The sequence below is a fragment of the Ruditapes philippinarum genome, unplaced genomic scaffold (genome assembly GCF_026571515.1).
Source record: "Ruditapes philippinarum isolate M1 unplaced genomic scaffold, ASM2657151v2 ctg822_1_1_1_1, whole genome shotgun sequence".
In the NCBI taxonomy this organism is placed as follows: domain Eukaryota; kingdom Metazoa; phylum Mollusca; class Bivalvia; order Venerida; family Veneridae; genus Ruditapes; species Ruditapes philippinarum.
The window spans coordinates 211,292-234,209 of NW_026852739.1; the positions used below are offsets into that span (position 1 = coordinate 211,292).

The 22,918-nt window shown below is 35.5% G+C and overlaps 2 protein-coding genes across 2 annotated transcripts in view; both read right to left on the bottom strand.

Moving 5' to 3' along the window:
- Nucleotides 1-536: 536 nt before the first annotated feature.
- Nucleotides 537-5,458, bottom strand: LOC132722956 (uncharacterized). The gene is made up of 2 exons (XM_060707582.1): nt 5,298-5,458; nt 537-2,160 (listed from the first exon to the last, which is right to left on the bottom strand). The coding sequence occupies exon 2, from the start codon at nt 2,147-2,149 to the stop codon at nt 1,226-1,228; it is 924 nt and encodes a 307-aa protein (XP_060563565.1). The 5' UTR covers nt 2,150-2,160; nt 5,298-5,458; the 3' UTR covers nt 537-1,225.
- Nucleotides 5,459-8,993: 3,535 nt separating this feature from the next.
- LOC132722902 (HAUS augmin-like complex subunit 5) overlaps nt 8,994-22,918 on the bottom strand; it is a 43,531-nt gene continuing 29,606 nt past the window's right edge. The window contains exons 16-17 of the mRNA XM_060707517.1: nt 11,188-11,320; nt 8,994-9,685 (exon numbers count right to left, since the gene is read on the bottom strand). Coding sequence (XP_060563500.1) covers nt 9,562-9,685; nt 11,188-11,320 — 257 coding nt within the window. The 3' untranslated portion in view covers nt 8,994-9,561. The remainder of the gene's footprint in view (nt 9,686-11,187; nt 11,321-22,918) is intronic.

Sequence of the window (22,918 nt, forward strand, 5' to 3'; positions counted from 1 at the left end):
GGACTCCTAAGGTATTCCTACAATTTAATTAAGTTTAAACTTATGTATTTAAGCTGGATTGCGAAACAAGTTTTTTAACTTATATTAATATATATCACTTTCGAGTCCGCTCCCTGGAACTAACCAGTACTGGTGCCATCTGAGGAACCATGGCCCGAGTAGGGCTCGAACCCATGATCCCTGGGTTAAGAGGGAGACACCATAACAACTAGGCTACTGTTCCTTTTTCCCTATAATTTAGAATGTGCACATTTTATTGACATCAACTGTGACAATACAGCTCTATAATTTATTACGTTATGGCATTGATACGAGTACGAATGAACTAATTATACAAGTTATCAGCAACAGGTATTTTTTTGCTCGAGACATATCTGTAAGACCAGAAACAGGCCCGAATTTGAGAGAATTCTGAATCAAATTCACCCATTTTCTTTACCAATGTGAGGGATAGTGAACATGTTTACGCTAGAAATATCAACAAAGCGACGGGTCTTTGCAGATAATTACTACACAAGAAAGGGCGAAACAAATACTCAGATAAACTCCTCTTTATTGTTGATAGATATAAAAACATACATTTTTAAAATTTAAAAATTATTTGATATATAATCAAACAAGAAAAGAAATCTCGAAAGATAAAACGTTTTCAAAAATGTCACACTCAAAAATAATGCAGAAATGTGCGGCATGGGAATTGAAAACTCAGTCTTGTTCCTACATGGGAAAATGATTTACATTGTATTAAGATTATTTAAATCGATTTGTTTTGGGTGAGGAGGTTGGGATGGATGAGTGCACAGACTTCAGATGCATATTCTAGTTGTGATCGAAAAACGGTCGTGATTGCATTACTGAGCTAACGTTTATGGTAAGACGTACGTGTATATAGCAAATGGTTTGGTCCATTTGTTTTTGGCAGACCTGTTTGTGTGTTTTTTCTCATTGTAAAAGGGCCGAATGGATATATCGCATTATATATTCATGCCAAGGTATTTGAATAGTATAACTGACTCGATAAAAGTTACACGGAGAGACTATTTATGTTTCCTCCTTGTGACGTGGATAAATTATCATTTGGAAAAGTTGAGATTCATGTCTCAATCTACCTGACACTTATCTATGGTATTTCAAATGTTTTGATGGGTTAATATCGACTTGCCCAGGCGTTTTGGTAGTACACATTTCAGCACTGTATTCAATGATTTTCGAAATACATATATATCTAAGACAAACATAAGAAAAGCAATAACGGAATGACCAAAGCCACGTTAGTATCTAATCCATTCTTTGCAGAAATACTCTTCTGTTGAGCTAGGAATTCATGAGGACATGCGTCTTTCACCACTGTGACGTTCAAATCGAATATTTTTTTCGTCTTATACTTGTCAACGCTGTTCGAAGAACATGTAAATTCCTGGTACTTTGTTTGTGCGCCCATGCAAAACGATGGAGAGTCCTGAAGAAGAGGTCCTAAGCTGGAACAGTCACATTTGATGGTTGTTTCAGTGGTGAACAGGCAGAAAGGTATATCGTTTATGTTTTTACATCGATTGACTTTACTGATATCTCGAGAGACATCTTGCTGTAAAGGGTTACGGGTGAAATCCACTCTAATAAGTTGGTCAGAAACACAGAATTGTTCTGGTATTTCTGTAAACAAGTTGTGCGATAAATCAAGCACCAGCAATTCAGGAACCCTTATGCCATTTGGTATCCTCTTCATATTATTTTTGGCCAATAAAAGACCCCGGAGTGATTCTGGAAACTTCGTATTCGGTGATAATGTTTCAAGGCGGTTTTCCGAGACATCTAAGATTTCTAACTGTTGCATTTTATAAAGATCTTCGGGTAAATAGTTTAGTCTGTTCCCAGATAAATCCAATGTAACAACATTTGTCAAACTGCTTACATCTCCCGGAAACTGTTCAATGTAGTTACTTTTAAGAATGACGCATGTTGCTTTGCTTGGAATGCTGGGAAAAGAGTTTAATCCTCTTCCTTCACGTGAAAACCATTCAGCTTTACCAAGACAAACAGCCTGATACTTGTTGTGTACGCATTCCCTGTAGCCATAATTGTCTAACGAGTTTACCGCTGTAGAGGTCCACATCAGGACGATGATAACGGCTTGTAAATTTACTATCATTTTCCTTCTGCCTAGAATAAAAGAAAAGAGTAACATATGTAATTGTTAACTAGATTTTCACCAGTAGGTAGTTGTATTTTGACCATTGGTTTTGTACTCAAGACGTCATTGGTTTTAACATGTATTTACTTTAATACTTTAGCCACGTAAATCTGTTCGATATGTACCGAGATTCAAAACGAATTATCAGCAAAAACAACCAAACGTGTGGACATTGACCAGGCAAACATGGATCTGTTAAAAATGGCCTGTGATGCTGATATTGTGTCTCTGAGGTGTCTTTGCATTTTTTTTTTCAAAATAAGAAAATGTAATGTTACATAATTATTCTCTATACTTGTATTTGGTTTAGTACATGGATCTTAAAGAAGGCAGGACTTTTTTTAAGTAACACTTTTGTTCCTAAAATTGCAAAATATGTATGCAATGCAACTCGCTTTGTTATTTTTATTATATACAGATATCTGATACATATTACTTTATTTTTTTCATCTACAATACAATATAGCACAAGCGAGTTGTAACCACTGTCCTTTAGTGTATAAGAATAGCGCGGAAATGTAACATCTTGCGGAGACAGTCCAACCCCTGGGAAATGAAACGTCCTGCGGGGAGTCAAACCTGGTAAATGTAACACCTTGCAGACAGTCAAACCCCTGGTTAATGTAATATATTGCGGAGAGAGTCAGGTGTGACATCTTGCAGAGACAGTCCAGTCAAACCTCTGGTAAATGTAATGTTTTCCAGAGACAGTCCACCCCCTGGTAAATGTAACATCTTCCGGAGACTGTTATCCCCCTGGTAAATGTAACATCTCCCGGAGACTGTCAACCCCCTTGTAAATGTAACATCTCGCGGAGACTGTCAACCCCCTGGTAAATGTAACATCGTCCGGAGACAGTCACCCCCCGGTAAATGTAACATCGTCCGGAGACTGTCAACCCCCTGGTAAATGTAACATCGTCCGGAGACTGTCAACCCCCTGGTAAATGGAGACAGTCACCCCCTGGTAAATGTAACATCTTGAAGAGACAGTCACCCCCCTGGTAAATGTAACATCTTGAAGAGACAGTCACCCCCTGGTAAATGTAACATCTTGCGAGACAGTGAACCCCCTGGTTCATGTAATATCTTGAAGAGACAATCAAACCCCTGATAAATGTAACATCTTGCGGAGACAGTCCACCCCCTGGTTCATGTAACATCTTGAAGAGACAGTCAAACTCCTGGTAAATGTAACATCTTGAAGAGACAGTCACCCCTGGTAAATGTAACATCTCCCGGAGACTGTCATCCCCCCTGGTAAATGTAACATCTCCCGGAGACTGTCATCCCCCCTGGTAAATGTAACATCTTCCGGAGACTGTCATCTCCCTGGTAAATGTAACATCTTCCGGAGACTGTCATCCCCCTGGTAAATGTAACATCTTCCGGAGACTGTCATCCCCCTGGTAAATGTAACATCTTCCGGAGACTGTCATCCCCCTGGGTAATGTAACATCTTCCGGAGACTGTCATCCCCCTGGTAAATGTAACATTTTGCAGAGACAGTCAAACACTTGGTTAATGTAACGTCTACCTGAGATAGTCAGGTGGTAGACTCACCGTGAATACCCGGCACTGCGCTTTAGACATATCTCCTGCTATCTTGAACAACATTGGCTCGGCAGTGCGGGGAAATATGAAAAGTAAAAAGTCGGCTAATTTTCTTCGCTATCTCCCGTCCTTCCACCAGGGTGGTTGGCCGTGGTTACAACTCGCTTGTTCATAACAATTTATGGAAAATAAAACCACGATATAACAATAACTCTACATAAAACACAATCAACAATTGTCGTTGTGAAAAACTTAAATGGGCCTTTATATCCTTCCGTAGGACAACAAGAAACAAGATATTAAGTGAAATGTCGGACAAGCTAACAGCTTGAGTGTTTGAAGTAGAAAACAGATATGTAAACAATTGTTCAACAACAATATATATAAAAAAATTATACTAAAAGATATGTATAATTATTCCCATATAAGCGACACTTTTTAATTATAGTTTATGCAATATATAACAGAATTTGCTTTTTTTATCTCCCATGTTGTAACCCCAATACTGGGTACAGTGTATGATTATAATCTTTAGATAGTAGGTGTTTGAGCTTTGATGGATTATAGTGTACAGAAGCAAACGTAATTCTAATTTTGTTGCAAGTTATTGAAAAAGACAAAAGAAAGATCAAAACGCCAGTTGTTTGAGAATACAGAGATTTATGTAGTACATATACAAGTAAATGATTCAATCTTATTTTATCCTGTAACAATGTGGGTTCAAAATAAAACTTAAATGAGCCGCGCCATAACAAAACCAACATAGTGCGTTTGCGACCAGCATGGATCCATACCAGCCTGCGCATCCGCGCTGTTTGATCAGGATCCATGATGTTCGCTTACAAACCCTATAACAAGTAGAGAAACTGAAAGCGAACAGCGTGGATTCTGATCAGACTGCGCAGGCTGGTCTGGATCCATGCTGGTCGCAAACGTACTGTGTTGGTATTGTCGTGACGCGGCTCAAATAGAATAAATATATTGAATAAAGGATATATACATGTGTTAGTTTTCAGAATAAAAATGTGTATTTACTCCACAGATAAGCCCATTTATCTTCTGTATATCACTTGAAAAATTAAGTTAACCTGGGTGAGCTCAAACTCAAAACTCAGGTACCTGATAGGTCAGAAACTGGTACTTGTTGACCAATGATTATCCCGAGATCTGTGAAATGTCTCGTAAAAAGGTTTTCATAAACTCGAGACCATTACTTTGGTCCTATAAACAAGTTGATTGAGGACATCACATGCACCTGCTACCAGAATTAAGCAGATTTACTAATTGGCAAAAAGGACTAATATTCATATACATTTTGTTGTGCTTAGTAGAATTTTTATTAATTCTAATACTTTATTAAATCTTATGAAATATTTCTTTATATAAATAATAAAGGATACTTACAGGTTACTAAAGTTCCAATTCATACAAAAACCCCAGAAGACAGTTTGTTCATCAATATGGCAAAATGATTTGATTATTAAACATTTATGCAGTAGTAATACATATAATCTATAGTGATAAGTTGAAAGGAAGACGTATATTGACCTACTTGAATCATAAGCAAGATGACAGATGATGCGACATCCTAGTGTCACAAGTGTTTGGTAGCCAAAGTCATTAAAAAACAACTTAAATATGAAAAAAAAAGATGATATAAACTTTATGTTTTGTCTATCCTTAAATCTTAAGATGCGGATAAACAATATTATTGTCTACTTATATGGTAAAAGATGGAGACATATTTACAATCATCCCAGTCAAACTGTCGTCATTGTGGAGTCATTCTCACATGTGCTTATATACAGGCTACAGAGTACATAAATGTCTACATTTATCCGTACATGTTAGACTTAACCGAGTCTTGTCATTTTGGTTTTGTTAATGCTTCCGAGGGATCACCCTTTTTCCAGATTTTCGGTACATTTTTTTTATTTTCAGAAAGAAACATATAAACGATATATTAAATGTATCAAGTGTAATGAATATGTCAGAGAAAGCGAAGAGGTCCACTGTTTGACAAAAAAGATGGTGGGTTTCATACACCCACTTTTCCTCCTACATTACTAATAAAGAGTTGAAGATCCAAAGTTTATTTAAAGATGGTACTTATGAAATGCAGTAATTTCTGCATCATTTATCTTTTCTACCGGCTTCAGGGGCTCATCACACCCTTCGGCTTCTTATAGCGACAGTATATACACACAGGCATAACTAACTTTATTTACACCAAATATTTACATACCATTAGAATTAATAAATAAGACCATAAATTAGAAGCATATCTATATCATAGTATTGCAAGCAATCCTTAAGTCCCTAACCTGTTATAACTGCAGCAACATTCTAAAGGACCATTGGTCATTGAATTATGCCATTGAATGACATGAATGAACTTAAATCTTTTGAATTCTTAGTTTGTCTATATATCTTAGTAATGTGTTAAGTATCCCTGCTTAGTAAGGAAATTATGATTATATAACAGATGATCAAAAGATCCAATTTTCTAAGGATGAATATATATAACTAATGTTTTAACTTTTTTTCTAAATTTTAAGTAAATTTGTTGGAAAAGTTCTTTAAAAGTGATCTAAGGAAACAGTTTTTAGGAATGGACAGAAAGACAAACTGACAGAGACTCTGAGGGTTAATCTTTAAATATCCCTGGTTGTTACCAGAATATAATATTTTAAAAAGCTAAATTATTAAACTAAGAGGAGATAACTCTTAAAATAAAGATGCTAGACTTATGAGCATTGTCATACATATAACAAAGAACGATTATCTTAAGTTTAAAGAAGATACCATTTATAGTCACAAAATGGAAAAGTGAAAAATAACGATTTTCAAGTATACCATATATAGTAACAAAGAAGAAAATTTACAAAAAATCAAGTAAATTTAAAGTTCAAAATGAAAATAATTATGGAAACCCATGTCTTATAACTCTAATCACATATGAAGATGTTGATAATGAATGTCTATTTTAAATATGAATTAAATCCATGGAGAAATAAGAAAGTTAAAGAATGAATTAGAAAAAAATCAAAGTTTAAGGAGATAATTTTGGAAATATGGATGCTAGATATATAACCCTTGTCATATTATTATGATGTGGGAGTTTGAAGTAAATGCTATAAGAAATGAAGAAGTTTGAGTGAAAAATTAAAATTTCTAGAAAAAAATCTAAGTTCAATGTCGATAGTCAAGCTAGAGTATTGAACCTTCTCCCAAATGACTAGAGTGATAATAAGACACGTATATATGAAGTTTGAAGTAGATACATGTTATAAAAAAATCATCATTTTTTCATGAAAATTCTAAGTTCAAGGGGGGTTAATTCTGATAATCTTTATGCTAGATTTGTAAACCTTGTCACATATGATGTGGTTGATGACCAAAAAACATACATTTTAAGTTTGAAGTAGATACATTTAAGAAATAAAGAACTTACAGTGAAAAAGCTTAAAAACTTGAATCTGAAATCTTGCTGAGGTTGGTGAGTAGGACAGCTGTCAATATAATCCATATAGTCAAGATTAAAATGATGTGTTGTTCTCCATACTGCCATCTATCCATTTTTTAAGTTTCATAAAAATGTTTTCACTACTTTTTGAATAATCACAAATATTGTTATATTTGCCATATTTTAAGCCTATTTGTTGCCATAGCAACCAAATTTTTTTTTTCAAGGCAGGAAGAAAAGGAAAAGACATGCATAATCTCCAGACTGCCTTCAGCCCATATTTCAAGTTTCATAAAAATGTTTTCAGTACTTTTTTGCCTTATCACTGGATCCAGTTTATGTATTAAACAAGCAAATTTGTTGAATTTATATCCCCCGCCGAGTACTGGTTATTACTAACACAACAACTGAAGACATAAGGCTTTATTTATATAGTAATCATGGCATAAACAGTAATATTCTTTGAACTTGATAAATATTCAGGGCAATAACAGAGCCATAACTTTGTGTTAAATAGTAATATCTGGAAATGCCAATGAGATGTATGCATACTGCATAACTGCATAACTAATCAAGGGCCATAAATAAGTTATAAGTATCTGACCGGAACAAGGCGACTATATGCACATCTCCTCTTAGTATCCCATAAAGTTTCAACTGAATTCCAGCCAGTATTTACAGAGAAGTAGCAGGCAAACGATTATTGCTCTGGTTGTATACTGCATAAGTTATCAAGGGCCATAACTCTGAGTTAAAGTGTCTGACCCCAACAAGGCGATGATATGCGCATCTTCTCTTGGTATTGAAGGTTCCCATAAAGTTTCATTGAATTCAAGCCAGTAGTTGCAGAGAAGTAGTGCAGAAACGATTTTTTCTCTATATGCATACTGCATAACTAATCAAGGGCCATAACTCTGAGTTAAAGGGTCTGACCGGAACAAGCCGACAATATGCCCAATCTCCTCTTGATATTGATGATTCCCATAAAGTTTCGTTGAATTCCAGCAAGTAGTTGCAGAGAACTAGTACGGAAACGAAATTTTGACGGACGGACGGACAACGCCAAAACTATATCCCCCTCCCGATTCCATTTTCAGTACTTTTTGCATTATCGTGGAATCCAAATTTGTGGACAGACGGATTGACGTCCGGCCGAAATGGAATAAGGGGCCATTTCTTTTGTTTAATAGAGGGTCAATGGCCCCTTACTCTATTGCTACGGAATGAACTCTATTGTTCTGTTTACAGATAAATGGCCCCCTATCCCCATTCGGTAGTGCGCAAAATCAGACGGACGGAGGGTAAACCTAGTCCCCTCCGATTAAACCAGTAGGGGACAAATAAGCTTTTTGAGTGCCTGGTGTGCCAAACAAAATCCACTGATAACCCAAATTATTTAAGAAACAAAAAGCTATTTTATTAACTGTTAATGAATAATAGAGTGGTTGCTTTTAATTTGCTATTTCTTATTATTGAACATATCTAAGGATTGTGTTCTACTATTTTGTGCCCTATTTAAGTGTAGGCAACTAATTAGACATTAACTTATTTCTAAATCTAGTTAATATGAGTTTTTAGAGAATACATAGTATTGGTTAATATTTGTCTCTAATTTTAAAAAGTCTATTGTATTTTATGTCAAAGTCACTAGTTGCCAGCAGATTCAAATAACTTACGCAGCACAGCTTGCAGTTATTTGTAAAAAACAAATTAGTACTGATAAATAAACATGCATCAATTGTTCCATAGAAATGTAACAAAAATATGCTTATAATTCAGAACTACACCTTTATAACATTTTATTTTGTCTGAAAACATAATCTACATTAAATAAAACTAACAAAATTTGTTTTGTCATACATAATTTTGTACAGTATTTATATAAATAACATCTTCTTTATGTCTTAGTCTAGTGTAAGAACATAATCTAAAAAGTCTTAAAATGCTGAACTTGTGTCCAATGGAAATGCCCAGTCTGAATTTGGAACAGTCCATTTCAAGTTTAAGGGTTTCCAACATTCTGAGCTACCAGCAGAATAGAGCCTGGCGTGACTTCAGGCTGGCCTCGCTTTACTCTGGTGGTAAAGGATTATCACTTTTAGTTCCAACAGATTAATGATTAAATCTAGTCATTTAACTTTACTACATTCCAACTGTAAATTAAATATATTTTTAAATTTGAAAATAAAATATGCAGTTATGACTATTTATCATTATTAATCATTGAACTATAAGTGTAAGTTTAAAGTTTCTTTAACTTTAGCTTTATGCACCAATTATGTCCTGCAATGTAATCTTATTTCACTAATGATGAAATTATTTCTATTGTTCCAGTTGAAGGGAGACAACTTTATTTTTTCAGCAACAACTGTCTTAAATTTGTAACTAGGACTTTCCACTGATCAACATAATATTGTAGATTTTGGCCGTCCACTGTGATCCAAGGGACGCAACTCTGTCCTGGTTGTTCCCACCTAAAATAATGAAAATGTAAAATCTAATAAACAATGTAATATTTCAAGAAAACAAAATCAGAAATAAGAATTTGATAATATTTTATGAACATCATTTCCCTTCTTTTATAAACACTCTTGTTGAGTTTCAGTACAATGTAATAACTGTAGTAATACAATAAGGCTCAATTTATATGGCAGTTTTCTTCCTTAAAAACATGAGTCACTGCCAAACAGGGACCAACAATTGACTATTTTCTTATTTCCAAAGGCAAAAACATCAGGGTACACAAATTTGACTTTCAAGGTCAAGGTCATTTACAAGTCAATATCAAAATGAAATTGATTAATTTAATCTTTTTTAAGAAATTGTCCTTAAAGTAGATGTTGTACTTGAGTATGAAGACATTCCATTCATAAATAACAGTTATAACTAATCATAGTAAAAATCAAGCTAAATTCAATAATTGGACATTCAAGGTCAATGTCATTGATAGGTGAAGAAGATCTTCATAAAGGTCTTGCCCTAAGGCTTATGTGTCAAAGTATAAAAACAGTCAATATACTAATAACAAAGTTAAAGCCAGGCAAAAATCAAGCAAAAGTCATATAGTTGTTTAAGATTTACTTCATTCATGAGTGAAAGTCAAGTTAAGTCTGGTCAACATGAACGGTTTGTCTAAAAACATTGTTATTTCCAAGTATGACAATGATCCATTCATAAAAACAAAGGTATAGCCAGTTATAGTTAAAATCAAGCAAGATAAAAAATTTGACCTTATATATCAAGGTCATTTATGAATACAGGTCAAGTTCAGTTTGGTTAGCTTGAAGGCCTTGTCCAAAGGGTTGTTGTGCCCAAGTATGAAGGCAATCAATAGAGAATTAAAAAAAAATATGATCAAAGATTAAGTTTTTGGATGGCAATGATAACATGACTATAACAATAGCTACTTTTTTCTTTTAAAAAAGTTGAGCTAATAAAAAATTGCTTTTACTAAAAAAAAAACTGGAAAATTTTTGACGATCTTCATCCATTTATTTATATAAACATTTCTGCCAAGTTTAAATTACATTGAACAGAGATGTTCTAAGGTCTGGATGAACATTCTCACTGAGTAGACTTTATGGGTTCATATTTCTTTATCTTCTTTGATCTCTAAAACCCCATTAACAACACTTCTTCACCACATTAGCAACTTTTCTCCCTGAAAGTACAGTCTGTATGGAATGAACACAGACAGGCATCCCATAATGTCACCTGAGTGTGTGCTCACATGCCACTTCAATGTACTAACAGGGGCCATTACTTTTTTTCTTTTGTTTTACAGAGTGTCCTTGGCCACTTATATTTTTTGTTAAGGAATGAAGTCGTATTTGTTTTTTTTTCAATCTGTTTACAACTTGATGACCCCCACAATCAGTTTCAACAGCTCAGACTGACTTACGAACAGACAAAGCTATTTCAATATCTCCTTTCTTATTTGATTGGCAGGAAATAACAAGAATATATTTATACATACCAGGCAGTAGCAGCTGACTTGGCCTGTAAACAATTAGATAGAGCATTTGCTGTCTTGTTAATTTGTTGTTGTAACATTGGCTGTGTTTTCTTCATTTGTTTCTCATCCTCAACTTTCATTGTCTCACATAAATCTGTAATATATACGGTGTATGTGTAAATAGTTTCCATAGAAACACCATAATAACATTGTAATGTCTACCCATCAGTTAGTATATAATTACAGCTCTCAGAAACAAATCTACCTTGTCTATTTGGCAACCATTTCAATTAACTTTTTAATCGTAACATAAAGATTATTTATAGAAGTCATACCAATAAGTTACAGGTCATTTGGTAATATTCTAGATTATGAATTGCTGGCAAAAGTAAATTTTAAACATTTAAAACTTAAGAAAGCTGGAGAAAACATGATGTATTTAAATATATTCTGATGTAAGCAGGTATCTTGGTAAACTGAATTCTTCATATTGCTGTAGCACAGCTGGGTGGCTTCCTCGTTTGAGAGAATTGAAACTTTTTAAAAGTACAATGTAAATCTTAACTACTAAAATCTAAACATTAAAGTAACATCACAATTTCCCCCATAACATACCATAATGAAAAAGGTATAAACTAAAGCTACACCTATCAAAGAGTCAGATTTATAAACAATTCATTTCTTCTTTTTGGACCAAGTTAGCATGTGCTTAAATGGGACATTTTTCAGTATTGAATTGAGAAAACAAAATTTTACCAAACGTCAAATTGTATATTTTGATACCATTTTGGGAAAATAGCAATTTCTAGCATTTGCAAAGTTCCAGATAAGCTGCGTATTTGTGTAAATATGCAATAATATTGTAAGGACCTACCCCCCTAGGGTAGTTACCAAATCCTTTTTTAATTTCGGGAAAACCCCCCGGGGGGGGCCCCCCCCCCGGGGGTTTTTTAACCCTATTTAAGTGCAAATGGCAATATTTTTCTACCCCCATATTAAAACATTTTAACAAGTAGCTGTTTTTTTTAAACTTTTCAGACATAGCTTAAAACACATCTTAGTCATCTTTGCTTTTTTTTTTTTTACACATAAGAGGTGGGCCCCTTCAACTTTCATAAAAAAAACCCATCATAGTTTTCATCAAGGGACCCTTTTGTAAGAAATTTCTGGTCACTTTGTCAGGATATTTATATAACCAGGTTTTTATCCCAAACCAAATTACTTAGGGTTTAGATTGAAAAAATATAAGGTGCCCTTTCCCTTTGGGGGGGGTTAACACGGGAAAAAACTGGGTACAAGACATCAGTAACCCCGTTTTAAAACATGAAAACTTTCTTTTAATAAGGGTGACATCATATATAACAAGGGGCCATCTCAATAAAATGTATATGATACTGGGGAATTCTATTCTGGACGAGTTTCTATCATAAAACCCGGTTTTTAATATCGGGGGGCCATTAACAATTTTTTTTCTTCGAGGGAATTAAAAATTTCCCGGGCCATTGACAATACTCGCCCAAAATAGAGGCCCTTTGGGGCTTTTTTGCTTTTTGGGGATCTTTTTTCGGTTATAAAACTTTTTTAGAACAAAAAAAAATGTAAAGTAGACAGGGATTTTGGGGAAATTTCAAAAGCCCCCAATACATTTTTTAGGGGTTCCTGCCCAAATAACTTTATAATTCATATTGGGTTTCCCAGCATCAAATAAATTTTTGGAAAATAACTTCTGTAAGTAAACTTTTTGTTGTTTACATAGTACTGGATAGCTTAACGACCAGAAAAATTAAAAGGGTAAGTTTTTAAATTTAAATCTATTATATAGTAAAATACCTTATAAGTAAAAATTTTAAGTGGTTGCAGGATATATAATATAAAAATTTTATATCAGACTTTAAATACAACTTAACCCTTAAAAATTTTTTAAGCTTTTTTTTGTTTTGGTATTTTCCTTCAATTTTTTTACTTTTAAAAGGAAGAGGGCCAAAAAGGACGACAGTCACCCCTATTTTAAATTTTTGGGACGCTACAAAGAGTCCCCCCACCCCAATTTTAAAAAAAATCCCGGTTTAAACTAGGCCCCAGTGATCAGTTTTTTAACAATATTTAAAAATTTAGCAATAAAATAAAATTTTCTAACGGGACTTTAAGTAGCAAAATATATGGTTTAAATTTGAAAACCCCACATAAAACCATATTGAAATAACATTTAAAAATAATTTTTAAAAAAAAACCCGGGGCCCCAAAATCCCTCAAAGGCGAAAGAAATTTATTTTGCAGCCCTATTCTATTACGCAAAATTAAAATAAAAAATTTCTCACTTAAAAAAAATATGAATAAAGACAGAAAATCAATCCGGCTCAAATCACCCCTTTTTAAAAATTTATTTTTACATAAAAAAAGAAACCCTAAAATTTTAAATGAAAACAAATATACATTCTTTAAAAAAAAGCCAGACCAAAATTTACAAAAAAAGGGGTATTTCCCAAAAATTTCCCTGTGTCCGCCTTTTTTAAAACCCATGAAAAAATAAACAGAAGAAAGCCCCCGTTTTGAATTTTCCAATAAGTCTGTAGAATTTCACTTTGCTGAAAATATTAAAAGTAATTTAAAAAATGTTCCAAATTTTTGGGGATTTTAAATCGGGAAATAAATTAGGGCCCATCTGACCATTTTGTGGCGAGAGTTATCTATCCTAATGTGATACTCTTTCTTAAAAGAGAACTGTCAAACAATGCTGATATTTCCAAGTTTTACGTTGTGTTTTTCGTTGGAATAAGTCCATTTGTTTAAAAAAAGGTTTAGCACTATTTGATCATTGTTAAATACATTTTAAGTAAGAACAGTTCATGAGTTATAGAATTATATATGCACATGTTGATTTCTGTTGAAAGTTATAACGTAAATTGTCATGTCAATTTGAAATGTCCAAAATTTGTAAGGGAGGTATTCCATTACACGCTCCCCACCTTAAAGAATTAGATACTTCCTGTATCTGTTTACACATATTTTTAAATTTTAAAGTCCATGATATTGTCCCTAAATTGTTTTACTTACTTTTATTAATTAATATTACACTTTATATTCCAGGTCGATGTGTTGAGGTTCAGATTCCTGATTGGAATGTGGTTTAAACTTTGGAAAGAAAATCCCTGTAGTGTCACTGGTTGTGGCGGAAAAGCTCTTGTGATATCCTGCTTAAATATATTGCGATGAGTGAATTCCCTGCTCCGACAACTTGTTTCTTCTGAGCGATATTCCCTGAATGGTTGTGAAATTCGCATGGGCGGAGTTCGAGCCTCTTGGTGAAAAACTATTTCTACGCTCTTTTGTGTTCCTCAAAAGTTTAAAAAATTTGGGAAAAAGCATCCAATTTATAAAATGCCCGGGTCGAGAGGTAGCCCCCCACTAAAATGGACAAAAAGAAGTTGCCACCGTCTCCCCAACAATAGAAGTTTAGTGTCGGCTGACATCGCAGTCTGTCTGGCTGGTGGCCAAACCCCATTTTAATTGGAGCCGGTTTTAAGAGGGAAAATATAACTCCACAGTTTTTTTCCCCAAATTTCCCCGCCTTCCCAGGAGGGAAAAAGAGGCATCTCCCCAAAGAATCAGAAGCAAAAAGTAGCGAAATCTACAAAAAGAAAAGGGACCCCGTCTCGGTTTTCCTTCCTTTTGCAAGATAAATCTTCTACAGCTGGTTCAAGTGTGAATAAAACAGTGACTATAGGAGTACAACGGGAGAAAAAAACTGGCATAAAACAGGGGCCCCACCGTAAAAAACAGGGATGATTTTTTAAAAAACTGTCCAAAAGATGTTTTAAAACCCTTTTCCGGAATCCCTTCTTTTTTTAAGGATGGTGTTTTTAAAAAAAAGTAGACATAAAATGGAAGTTGTTTTTCAGGTTTGTACTCCCAGGAAGAAAACAACGAGACTGTAGAATTTTGATGAAAAGAAAAGATTTTGCCCGAATAGTTTGACTGTGCCAAAAAAACCTGGAGTTGATACAGTTTGTGATCGGACGTGAAATTTTGAGCAATTTAGATTCAAAAGTTGATGTCCGAAAAGTTGAATTTTGTAACAGGAAAAAGTTTTTTGAAGTGGATACGGGAAGAGAAAAAATTAGATGTGGTTAGTTCTGAAAATGGTTGCTGTTTTTATAGGGTTCGGGTTTTCGAAAAGGGTTCAAAAAATCAGGTTCGGGAAAAAAGGTTTGAAAAAATTTTGGTGGCAACGGGGGAAAACGAATTTGGGTAAAAGAGAGGTAAAAGATGGATCTTCTTTTGTTTGGGGGGGATTTTGTTCACTGTTGGCTGGGTTTCCCCCATCTGGTAACTTCCCCTTTTCCCCCAATTGGGGAACCATCCCCGGGGGCCCCAAACACCCTTTGAGAATTCCCCACCACCTCTGGGAGATGACTTGCGGGGACCCCCACTGTTTGGGGGCCCAAATTTGGGGGCCTCTTTGCGTATGGCAGCCCATGGTCCTCATCAACCTATCCCCTGTCTCTCTAAATCCAAAAACTCTTTTTAGCCGTCACCCGGGGTAGTCTGGCCCTTCCCCTTCCGAAGATAATTTAACTTTCGACACAAGGGATCCTACCTCCATTGACTCAATTTCCCAAATGCCCGGTCTGGTTGGAGAGTACGACCTTTCCAAGTCACCCGCACTATACGGGACGGTTGAGGGGGGACCAGGCCTTCCCAGCCATGTTTCCCCTTTTTTTCGGGAAAAAGTAAAAAGGGGACACATAAACCCAAGAAGCCCCTTTCATCTCATGGATCCCCAGTTTTTCACTGGGTTTTCCCCCTTTTGATACCCCCTTTCCTGTATCCCCCGGGGTTCTACGGGGCACCCGAAAAAATCCCTTTCCTTTGGGTCGGGAGGGAAAAAGGTGTGTCCATACTTTTTAAAGACACGGACGATCTTTTTCCCTGAAATGTGACCCTGAGTTTCAACAGGTTTTTCGGGAATTTCTCATAACCCCCCAAAAGGCACAAATGACTTTAAAAAACCCCTGGGGGGGGCTTGTTCATTTAATCGTGCCCCAACCGATCTCTGCTGCCCAAAACCCTTTCCCCCGGCAGGCCCAAAAACCATTTGTGAACCATACTAAAAATTACGGGGTTATACAACTTTCTTTTTTAATTTTTATCCCAATACTTTTTTATACATGGATTTCCCATTCATAACCCCCCAGCCTTTTCCTCTGAAAACTTTTTCTCGTTTATTAGGGAAATTTTTGAAACGGTACAAAATTTTTGATACGTCTGGGGGTTATTTGTTTTCCGAAGCCCCGCTGATTTGACGGAAAAAGTTTGATACGTTTAAAAATTGAAAAACTTTCATGTAATTTCTTTTTGTTTAAAAAAAGGGAAAATGATTTTAAAGGGCCCCTTGTATATATAGTCCAAGATATATGGTTCCCTTTCACCCTACCCCCCTTATAAAAAACCCCGTAGGAAAAGTTAACAGTTTAAAACCTGTGCAAAAGGGGTTTAAAGACAACCAGAAAATTATACCCCCCAATTTTTACTTTTAAAGAACACAAAACCCCCCCTTGGGTCCGGGAAAATAAAATATTTTCCCTTTTTAAATATATAAACCCACGAAGGCGAATCCAACATCATCCTTCGTCCCCTTAAAAACACTCCTTAGTAAATAAAACATAGGGGGGTTAAAAACCATTTTATTGCGAATTTAAAATAAAAGGGTTGAAAAAAAAAGAAAATTTAAAGCTTCCCAAAAAGAAATATCAATTATTTTCGGTTTTTTAGTTTTGGGAAAACCATTTTGGGGTGGGATTTAAAACCCCCCGGAAAGGGGAAAAAGACGATCTTTTATGCCCCCCCTTTTGGGAAAACCATTTTTCGGGGGATGCACGGATCAGGAAAAGCCCAAAATCACCCAAGGGCCTGCTTCAACACCAGATAGGGAAACCCCTTCCAATTATTTGTAAGTTTTTTCCCAACACCAAATTTTCCTTGTTGTATCTTTGTAACCCCCCACTGGTTATTTTTTCCAATTTTTTTTGGATTTTTGCTTTTGAAATCATAGTATTTTTTTTCCCTTATTTTTTTCCTTGTTTTTTTTAAAGATTCTCTGGGGAAATTTACTGTGACATGGGAGGGAAGGTTATTTTGAAGATCCCCCAACAAATTTACAACGTCCCTTTCCCCCTTTTTGTCTGTATCAGGTCCCCCCAAATTTCACGGGTTTGACTGGGGTTAGAGTTATATTTCCCCTTTAAACCACCCATTTTTTGGGGAAATATTTTGTATTTGGAAGGGCTCGTACCCCCTGTAAGCCATCATCACTTGAGGTGGGAAAAACCCGCCCCAAAGTTTTTTGTTTTGGGGATTGACGGGTTTTGGGCCTGCAAGCATCTTCGTCAGACTTCTTTTTCCTTTTCTTTTCAACGGGTTTCCTTTGGATTGGGGCCTGTAACTTTTTTGCCCCTTGTCTTGGGGTTTTTCCCAAACAGCTCACACATTTCTTTTACCATTTTAGATTTAAAAGGGTTTTTTCCCTTTGGTCTGGTTGTTTTTATCGGGCAAGGGGATGTCCCAAAATTTCTGAAAAATTAAAAATTAAATTAAAACAAAAGCTTTCCAGCTATGGGAAAGGGGCCCTTCTTGACCCGGGAAGAGCTATAGTTCAGCCACTTTGTGAACTCATCACATATATTAAACACAATTTTTTCCCCTTTAAAGACATAAAATAAACGGGCCCCAGTATATCCACCCGATCCCTTTTTTCCATAGGCCCAAACCAAATTTAAACCCCGGTTGACCAAAGGGGAGTTTGTTACTTTTACGATTGGGTTTTTACGACCCCACTAAAAAAAAGGGTCCCCCCCTTTTTCCCCATTTAATTTTTGATATCAGTTTTCATTTTTTGGCCCCAAAAAAACGGTTTTTTAGGAATTTTCGAAAAGGCGGGGGATGCAATCGGACTCACAAGCAATTATTTTAGGAAAAAGTTGTTGACCCTTTTCAGTTTATTTTTTCGGAAACATACCGAGGGGAAGGGGAAAAGTTGCCCCAATTGGCCCTAATTTTTTTACTCTAGTTTCATTATTTCCCCCCCTTGGTTTTGCTTTTCCTTTGGAAAGGGGTAAATTTTTCCCTAAAATGTTAAATTTTCCCCTTTGTTTCTTCTTTCATTGCTTTTCTGAATCCCATCCCTAAAAAATTCCCCCAAAAAGGGGTTTAATTTTTGGGGGTTTGGATCTCGAACCGAACCTTTTTTTGGAAATTACCTGTTAAATTTCCTCAAAAAAATTTTTCCAAGTTTTAAACTCCCCAAAAAAATTTTTCCATTTTTTCCCCAAACCCTTCGGGGGACCAAATTTGCCATGGGTACTCTTTTATAGGGCCCTTTACATTTTGGGGTTTTTTCCTTTCCTTTTCATTGAACAACGTAAAACAAAACGCCACTTTTTTGAATCCATCTAGGGCCAAACCTTTTTCCGGGTTTTGTCTTTTAAAACTTTTTATCCAACTTACAGGGGTGAGTTGTTGTTTTGCAAACAATACTTTTTTGGCCATACAGGGTAAGTATTGGAAAATTTTTTAAATGCGACCCAAAAAAACGGCCAATAAAATTTTTTTCTTGTCACGCAATAAATTTTTTTCGTTTAGAAATTAGGCTTTTTTCTCATGTACCCCGAACACTCGCTCTTTACCCAAACATAGTCTTTCAAAAAAAAATGCCCCCTGAAGCCCAAAAAAAGAGCTGTTTTCTAAAATAAAATGGTTGAAAACCCAATTTTGGGGAAAAGGCTTTGAACAGGAGAAGAGGTTTTTAAGGGGCGGTTTAAAAGGGAAATTTTAAAAACCCTTTTCCCGCCCCTTTACTTGGGCCCCTTGAAAAATTCACAGCCCTTTTTCCCCAAAGTCTGTTTTAAAAAAGGGCTTGGGAAGGATGCAAAAACCCTGAAAAAAAACGTCGTAATAGGAGCACAGACCAAGAAAAAATTCCCGACCTCCCTTCCTTTCTTAATTTGGGCGCTCCATTCATTTTACCACTTTTAAAATTTATCCCGGATCTGTTTTCCCCCCATCTTTTGGGAAAAAGACAAGATCAAGGAAAACCCTTTAAAACTCTTTTTTTTAAAAATACGCATTTTTGAAAGGGTTTAGCTTTCCCAAAATTTTCCCTTTTTAAAATCTTTGAAAAAAATGTTTTAAAGTTTTTTCCAACTCTTCTTCAAAAGTAAATGCCCCCGGGAAAAATGAATCGTCCCCTGAAACCCAGACATTCTTTTCCCCAAAGAAAAACCCCTTTTTAAGAAACATTCCCATGAAAACGCTCAAATGTAAAAACGGAGAATTTGCAAGCCCCGAAAAGGCAAAAACGGGGGAACTTTAAAAAAACCCAAAGGGATGTGGAAAACGCTTTTTTTATGCATATCCCTTTAGGGGGGCTTTTTAAAAAATTTTTTCCCAACTTTGCCAAAAAACCACTATTTAAATTTCCAAAACAAACCCGCTACCACTTTGGGAAACCCGAAGAAAAGATCTAAACATTCATCGATAGCGGAATAGGAATGCCCCTTTCCTTTTAAAAGTAACAAACATTGAGGGGTTGTAATCAACACAAAATCTTTTTTGAAAACCCTCCCCCCTTTCCCCCTTTTGACCCAAAAATATAGGGGGCGACCCGTTACTTATCGAAGGCTCGATAACACCCCTTTTCCCTTTAAAATTTTTTTTTTACCCTTTTTGCTTTTCTATAAACTCTTTTTCCCAGGGGTTGCCGTCTAGGTGGTTGACGTATTTTGGGGCGGCCCGAACCCCGATTTAAAATTTTTTTCCTTTTACTGATTTATTCATAAACCCAAGGGCATTTTGATGATTTAAACAAATATTTTTTGGTTTTTTTGGCTTTAATAATTTAGATAGTGTTCCCGCTTGAAAATCTGTTAAATTCATTTTTACTCCTATTTAAAAAAGGGGCCCCGAAGATTTTGTTTGGTATTTCATTATTTTTAATTTTCTGTGTGAGCATCTATTTTAGTTTTTTTATTTGCAATTATAGGTTTCCCTCTTTCACTTTTATAGTAAAGATTCGCAAATTTCCCCCAAACGTACATTCTTTGGGAAAATTTCTTTTCCGAGGGCACCGGGGGGATTTACAATTTAAAAATATTGGTTTTTCAAATTTTAGGCCTCTAAAACTTTCCTTTTGACGGGGGTACCGTTAAAACTTTTCCGATTTTTTACTAGTGAATTTGATGTGCTTTTTGGGTTTCGGGGGATTAGCTTTAAAGAACCAACCCTTTTTTATTTTCCCCAGGGTTTTGTACGAAAGATTTAAGCAGGATCGTTTAAATTCACGGGATGTTCAGGGCTCCCACATAATTTCTTTAGGGTTGCCCCCCCCAATCCAACAAGATATGGTGTTTTATCATGTATATGATAGATTTTTATAAAACTATATTTGAGCATTACAGAGAAGAAAAATCTTGGGCCCAAGAAAAACCCCTCTGGAAACCCAAAATTTACAAAAAAAATGATAGGGTAAACCCCAAAAATTGCCATTTTCCCCAAAAGAAGTGTTGTATTAACCCCTTTCCCAAATTTTTTTATACCAAAGACCGTTTGCACCTTTCCCCTTGTATTTCAATTGACTAAGCTCTGGGCCCATTTTTAGGGCTCTAATTTCAAATAAATATTTTTTTGAAAGTTTGGGGTAGCCCGATAACCATTTTCTACTAACCCTGTTTTACCTTTTTTACCCAAAAAAATTTTTACAAAAAAGTTTTAAAAACCATTAAAAACCCAAATACCAGAATTAAAATAAAAGACCAACTCCTTTTCTTTTTCTTTTTACAAATTTTTAAAAAAATTTTATCTTTTCCCCAAAAATTTACCCGGGTAGCGTTTTTGGGCCCAAATTTAAAATTTGCCCCGGGGGGGAAATTTTCCCACTTTTGAAAACCCCCCCCTTGGAAAAAGTCCTTCGCATAGTTGGGGCCATTCCGCTACATAAGAAAAAACCCCCTAAATTTTCGGGCAAAATCTAACCCCCTTCTTTTTCTGGGCGTCCCCTTTTTTTGCCCAAAACTTGCCTTTTTTCAATTTTTTTTTCCATTTTTTCAATCCCGTTTAAAAATGTTGTGCATTTGACCCCCATTTGTTCACTTTCAACTAAAAATCTTGTTTGCGGCTTTCCCTTTCTTGTTTCGCCCGCCTTTTCCCATTTTTGCCCTTTCAGTTGATCGCTTTTTTATCCCTCTGGGCCCCCCCAAAATTTTAAATTTGGGATCTTTTCCCCAATCTCCCCGGCTTCTTCTATTTGCTTAAAAATTTCTATCCAAAACATCTATACTTTTTAAATCTAGCTGGGTATTTTTAAAAAAGTTGGGGGAAGGCAAGTGACTTTGAGCTTTTGCCCCCAAGATCAGAATACGCCCTTCGAGCTAAATAAAACTTAGATCAAACAAACCCTATGAAATTTCTACCGCCTTTTACCTATGCCTTTCGGTTTTCCCTTTTTCAAATTTTGTTTGATTTCCTTGCCCGTTTGCCTACTACTTCCAAATCTTTCAGACAATTTTTTTTCTTTCCCGTATTTCATTAAAAATCTTTTGGGTCCCTTTTGGGCCAAACCTAAAAAAAAAATGGTTTTTTTGGGTGAACCTTTCAGACAAAAAGCCCAAAGTAAGTGCCTTCTTCCTTTATTTAGACCCCCTACCCCGATTTTTGCACAATTAGAAAAATGAGAAAAAAAAACTTTCCCCCCGTCCTTCCCCTTACCATCATAAAATTTTTTTTTAAATTTCAGGGAAAAAAAATTTGGTTTTTTTCTTTTATTACTTATAAATTTCTTTTTTTTATCATTTTTGTCCAGCTCATAATTTCCCCGGGTTTGAATTTTTCCCCCCCGGGGTTTTTAAAAGCTCTCTTTCCTTTAAACCCTTTTTCGCCCCCCGGGTTTTAAATTTTTAAATTTGTCTACGGGTTTTTTGTTACCGCGTCCTTTTTGTCAATTTTCCCTCTTCATCGGGAAACCAAAAAAATTTTTGTTCAATATTTTTCAGGGTTTTTCCGGGTATTTTCTTCGCCTTCCTGTCTATTTTTCAGGCCCCTGGTATTGGTTTTCTTTTATCACCCAAATTTTCCCCATCGAAATTGACTCTTCGTTTCCCGATTTTCCTAGTTTCTGTTTCTGGTTTCCAAATTTATTTCTCTTTAGGGATTTTCTCCCTCCCAGAGCTTCTATTTACCCTTATTTATTCCCCCATAGGGGGTATTACCAAAGTTGTTGGGGCTGTCCCTTTGGGTTTTTCCCTCAAAAATTCGGGCAAATGGGCAGTTGCTGATGGTAAAGTATTAAAAATGCCTTTTTTTTTTTGTTCTTTCCTTCCCTTTCCACTTTCCCCCCAAATTTTGTGCTGCCTCCCATTGTTTTTAAACACACTATTCATTGTAATTAAAAAAAAATTGGTTTTTTTCAAAGGGTCAGAATCTTTCCATGTTTGATCTTAAAAAAAAAAAAAAGAAAAAAAACATATAAAACATTAAATTATGTGCCTTTTGAAAAAAGGTTCCCTTTGCCAAAGAAAAAAAAAAATACCACTGCATACGCCTTCTATTGCCATTAACCTTTTCTCAAGGGAAAATATTTTTTCAAACCCAAAACATCTAATTTTCTAAAAAGGTTTTTAAGTAAACGATATAGGTTAAGGGGATAATATGGGGTCTGGGAACCCGGGCCCCTCTTTTTCATCCCCCAAAATTCCCACCCCTT

Coding starts and splice junctions, on each gene's coding strand:
- LOC132722956 (XM_060707582.1), bottom strand. CDS start 2,149: ATGATAGTAAATTTACAAGCCGTTATCATCGTCCTGATGTGGACCTCT.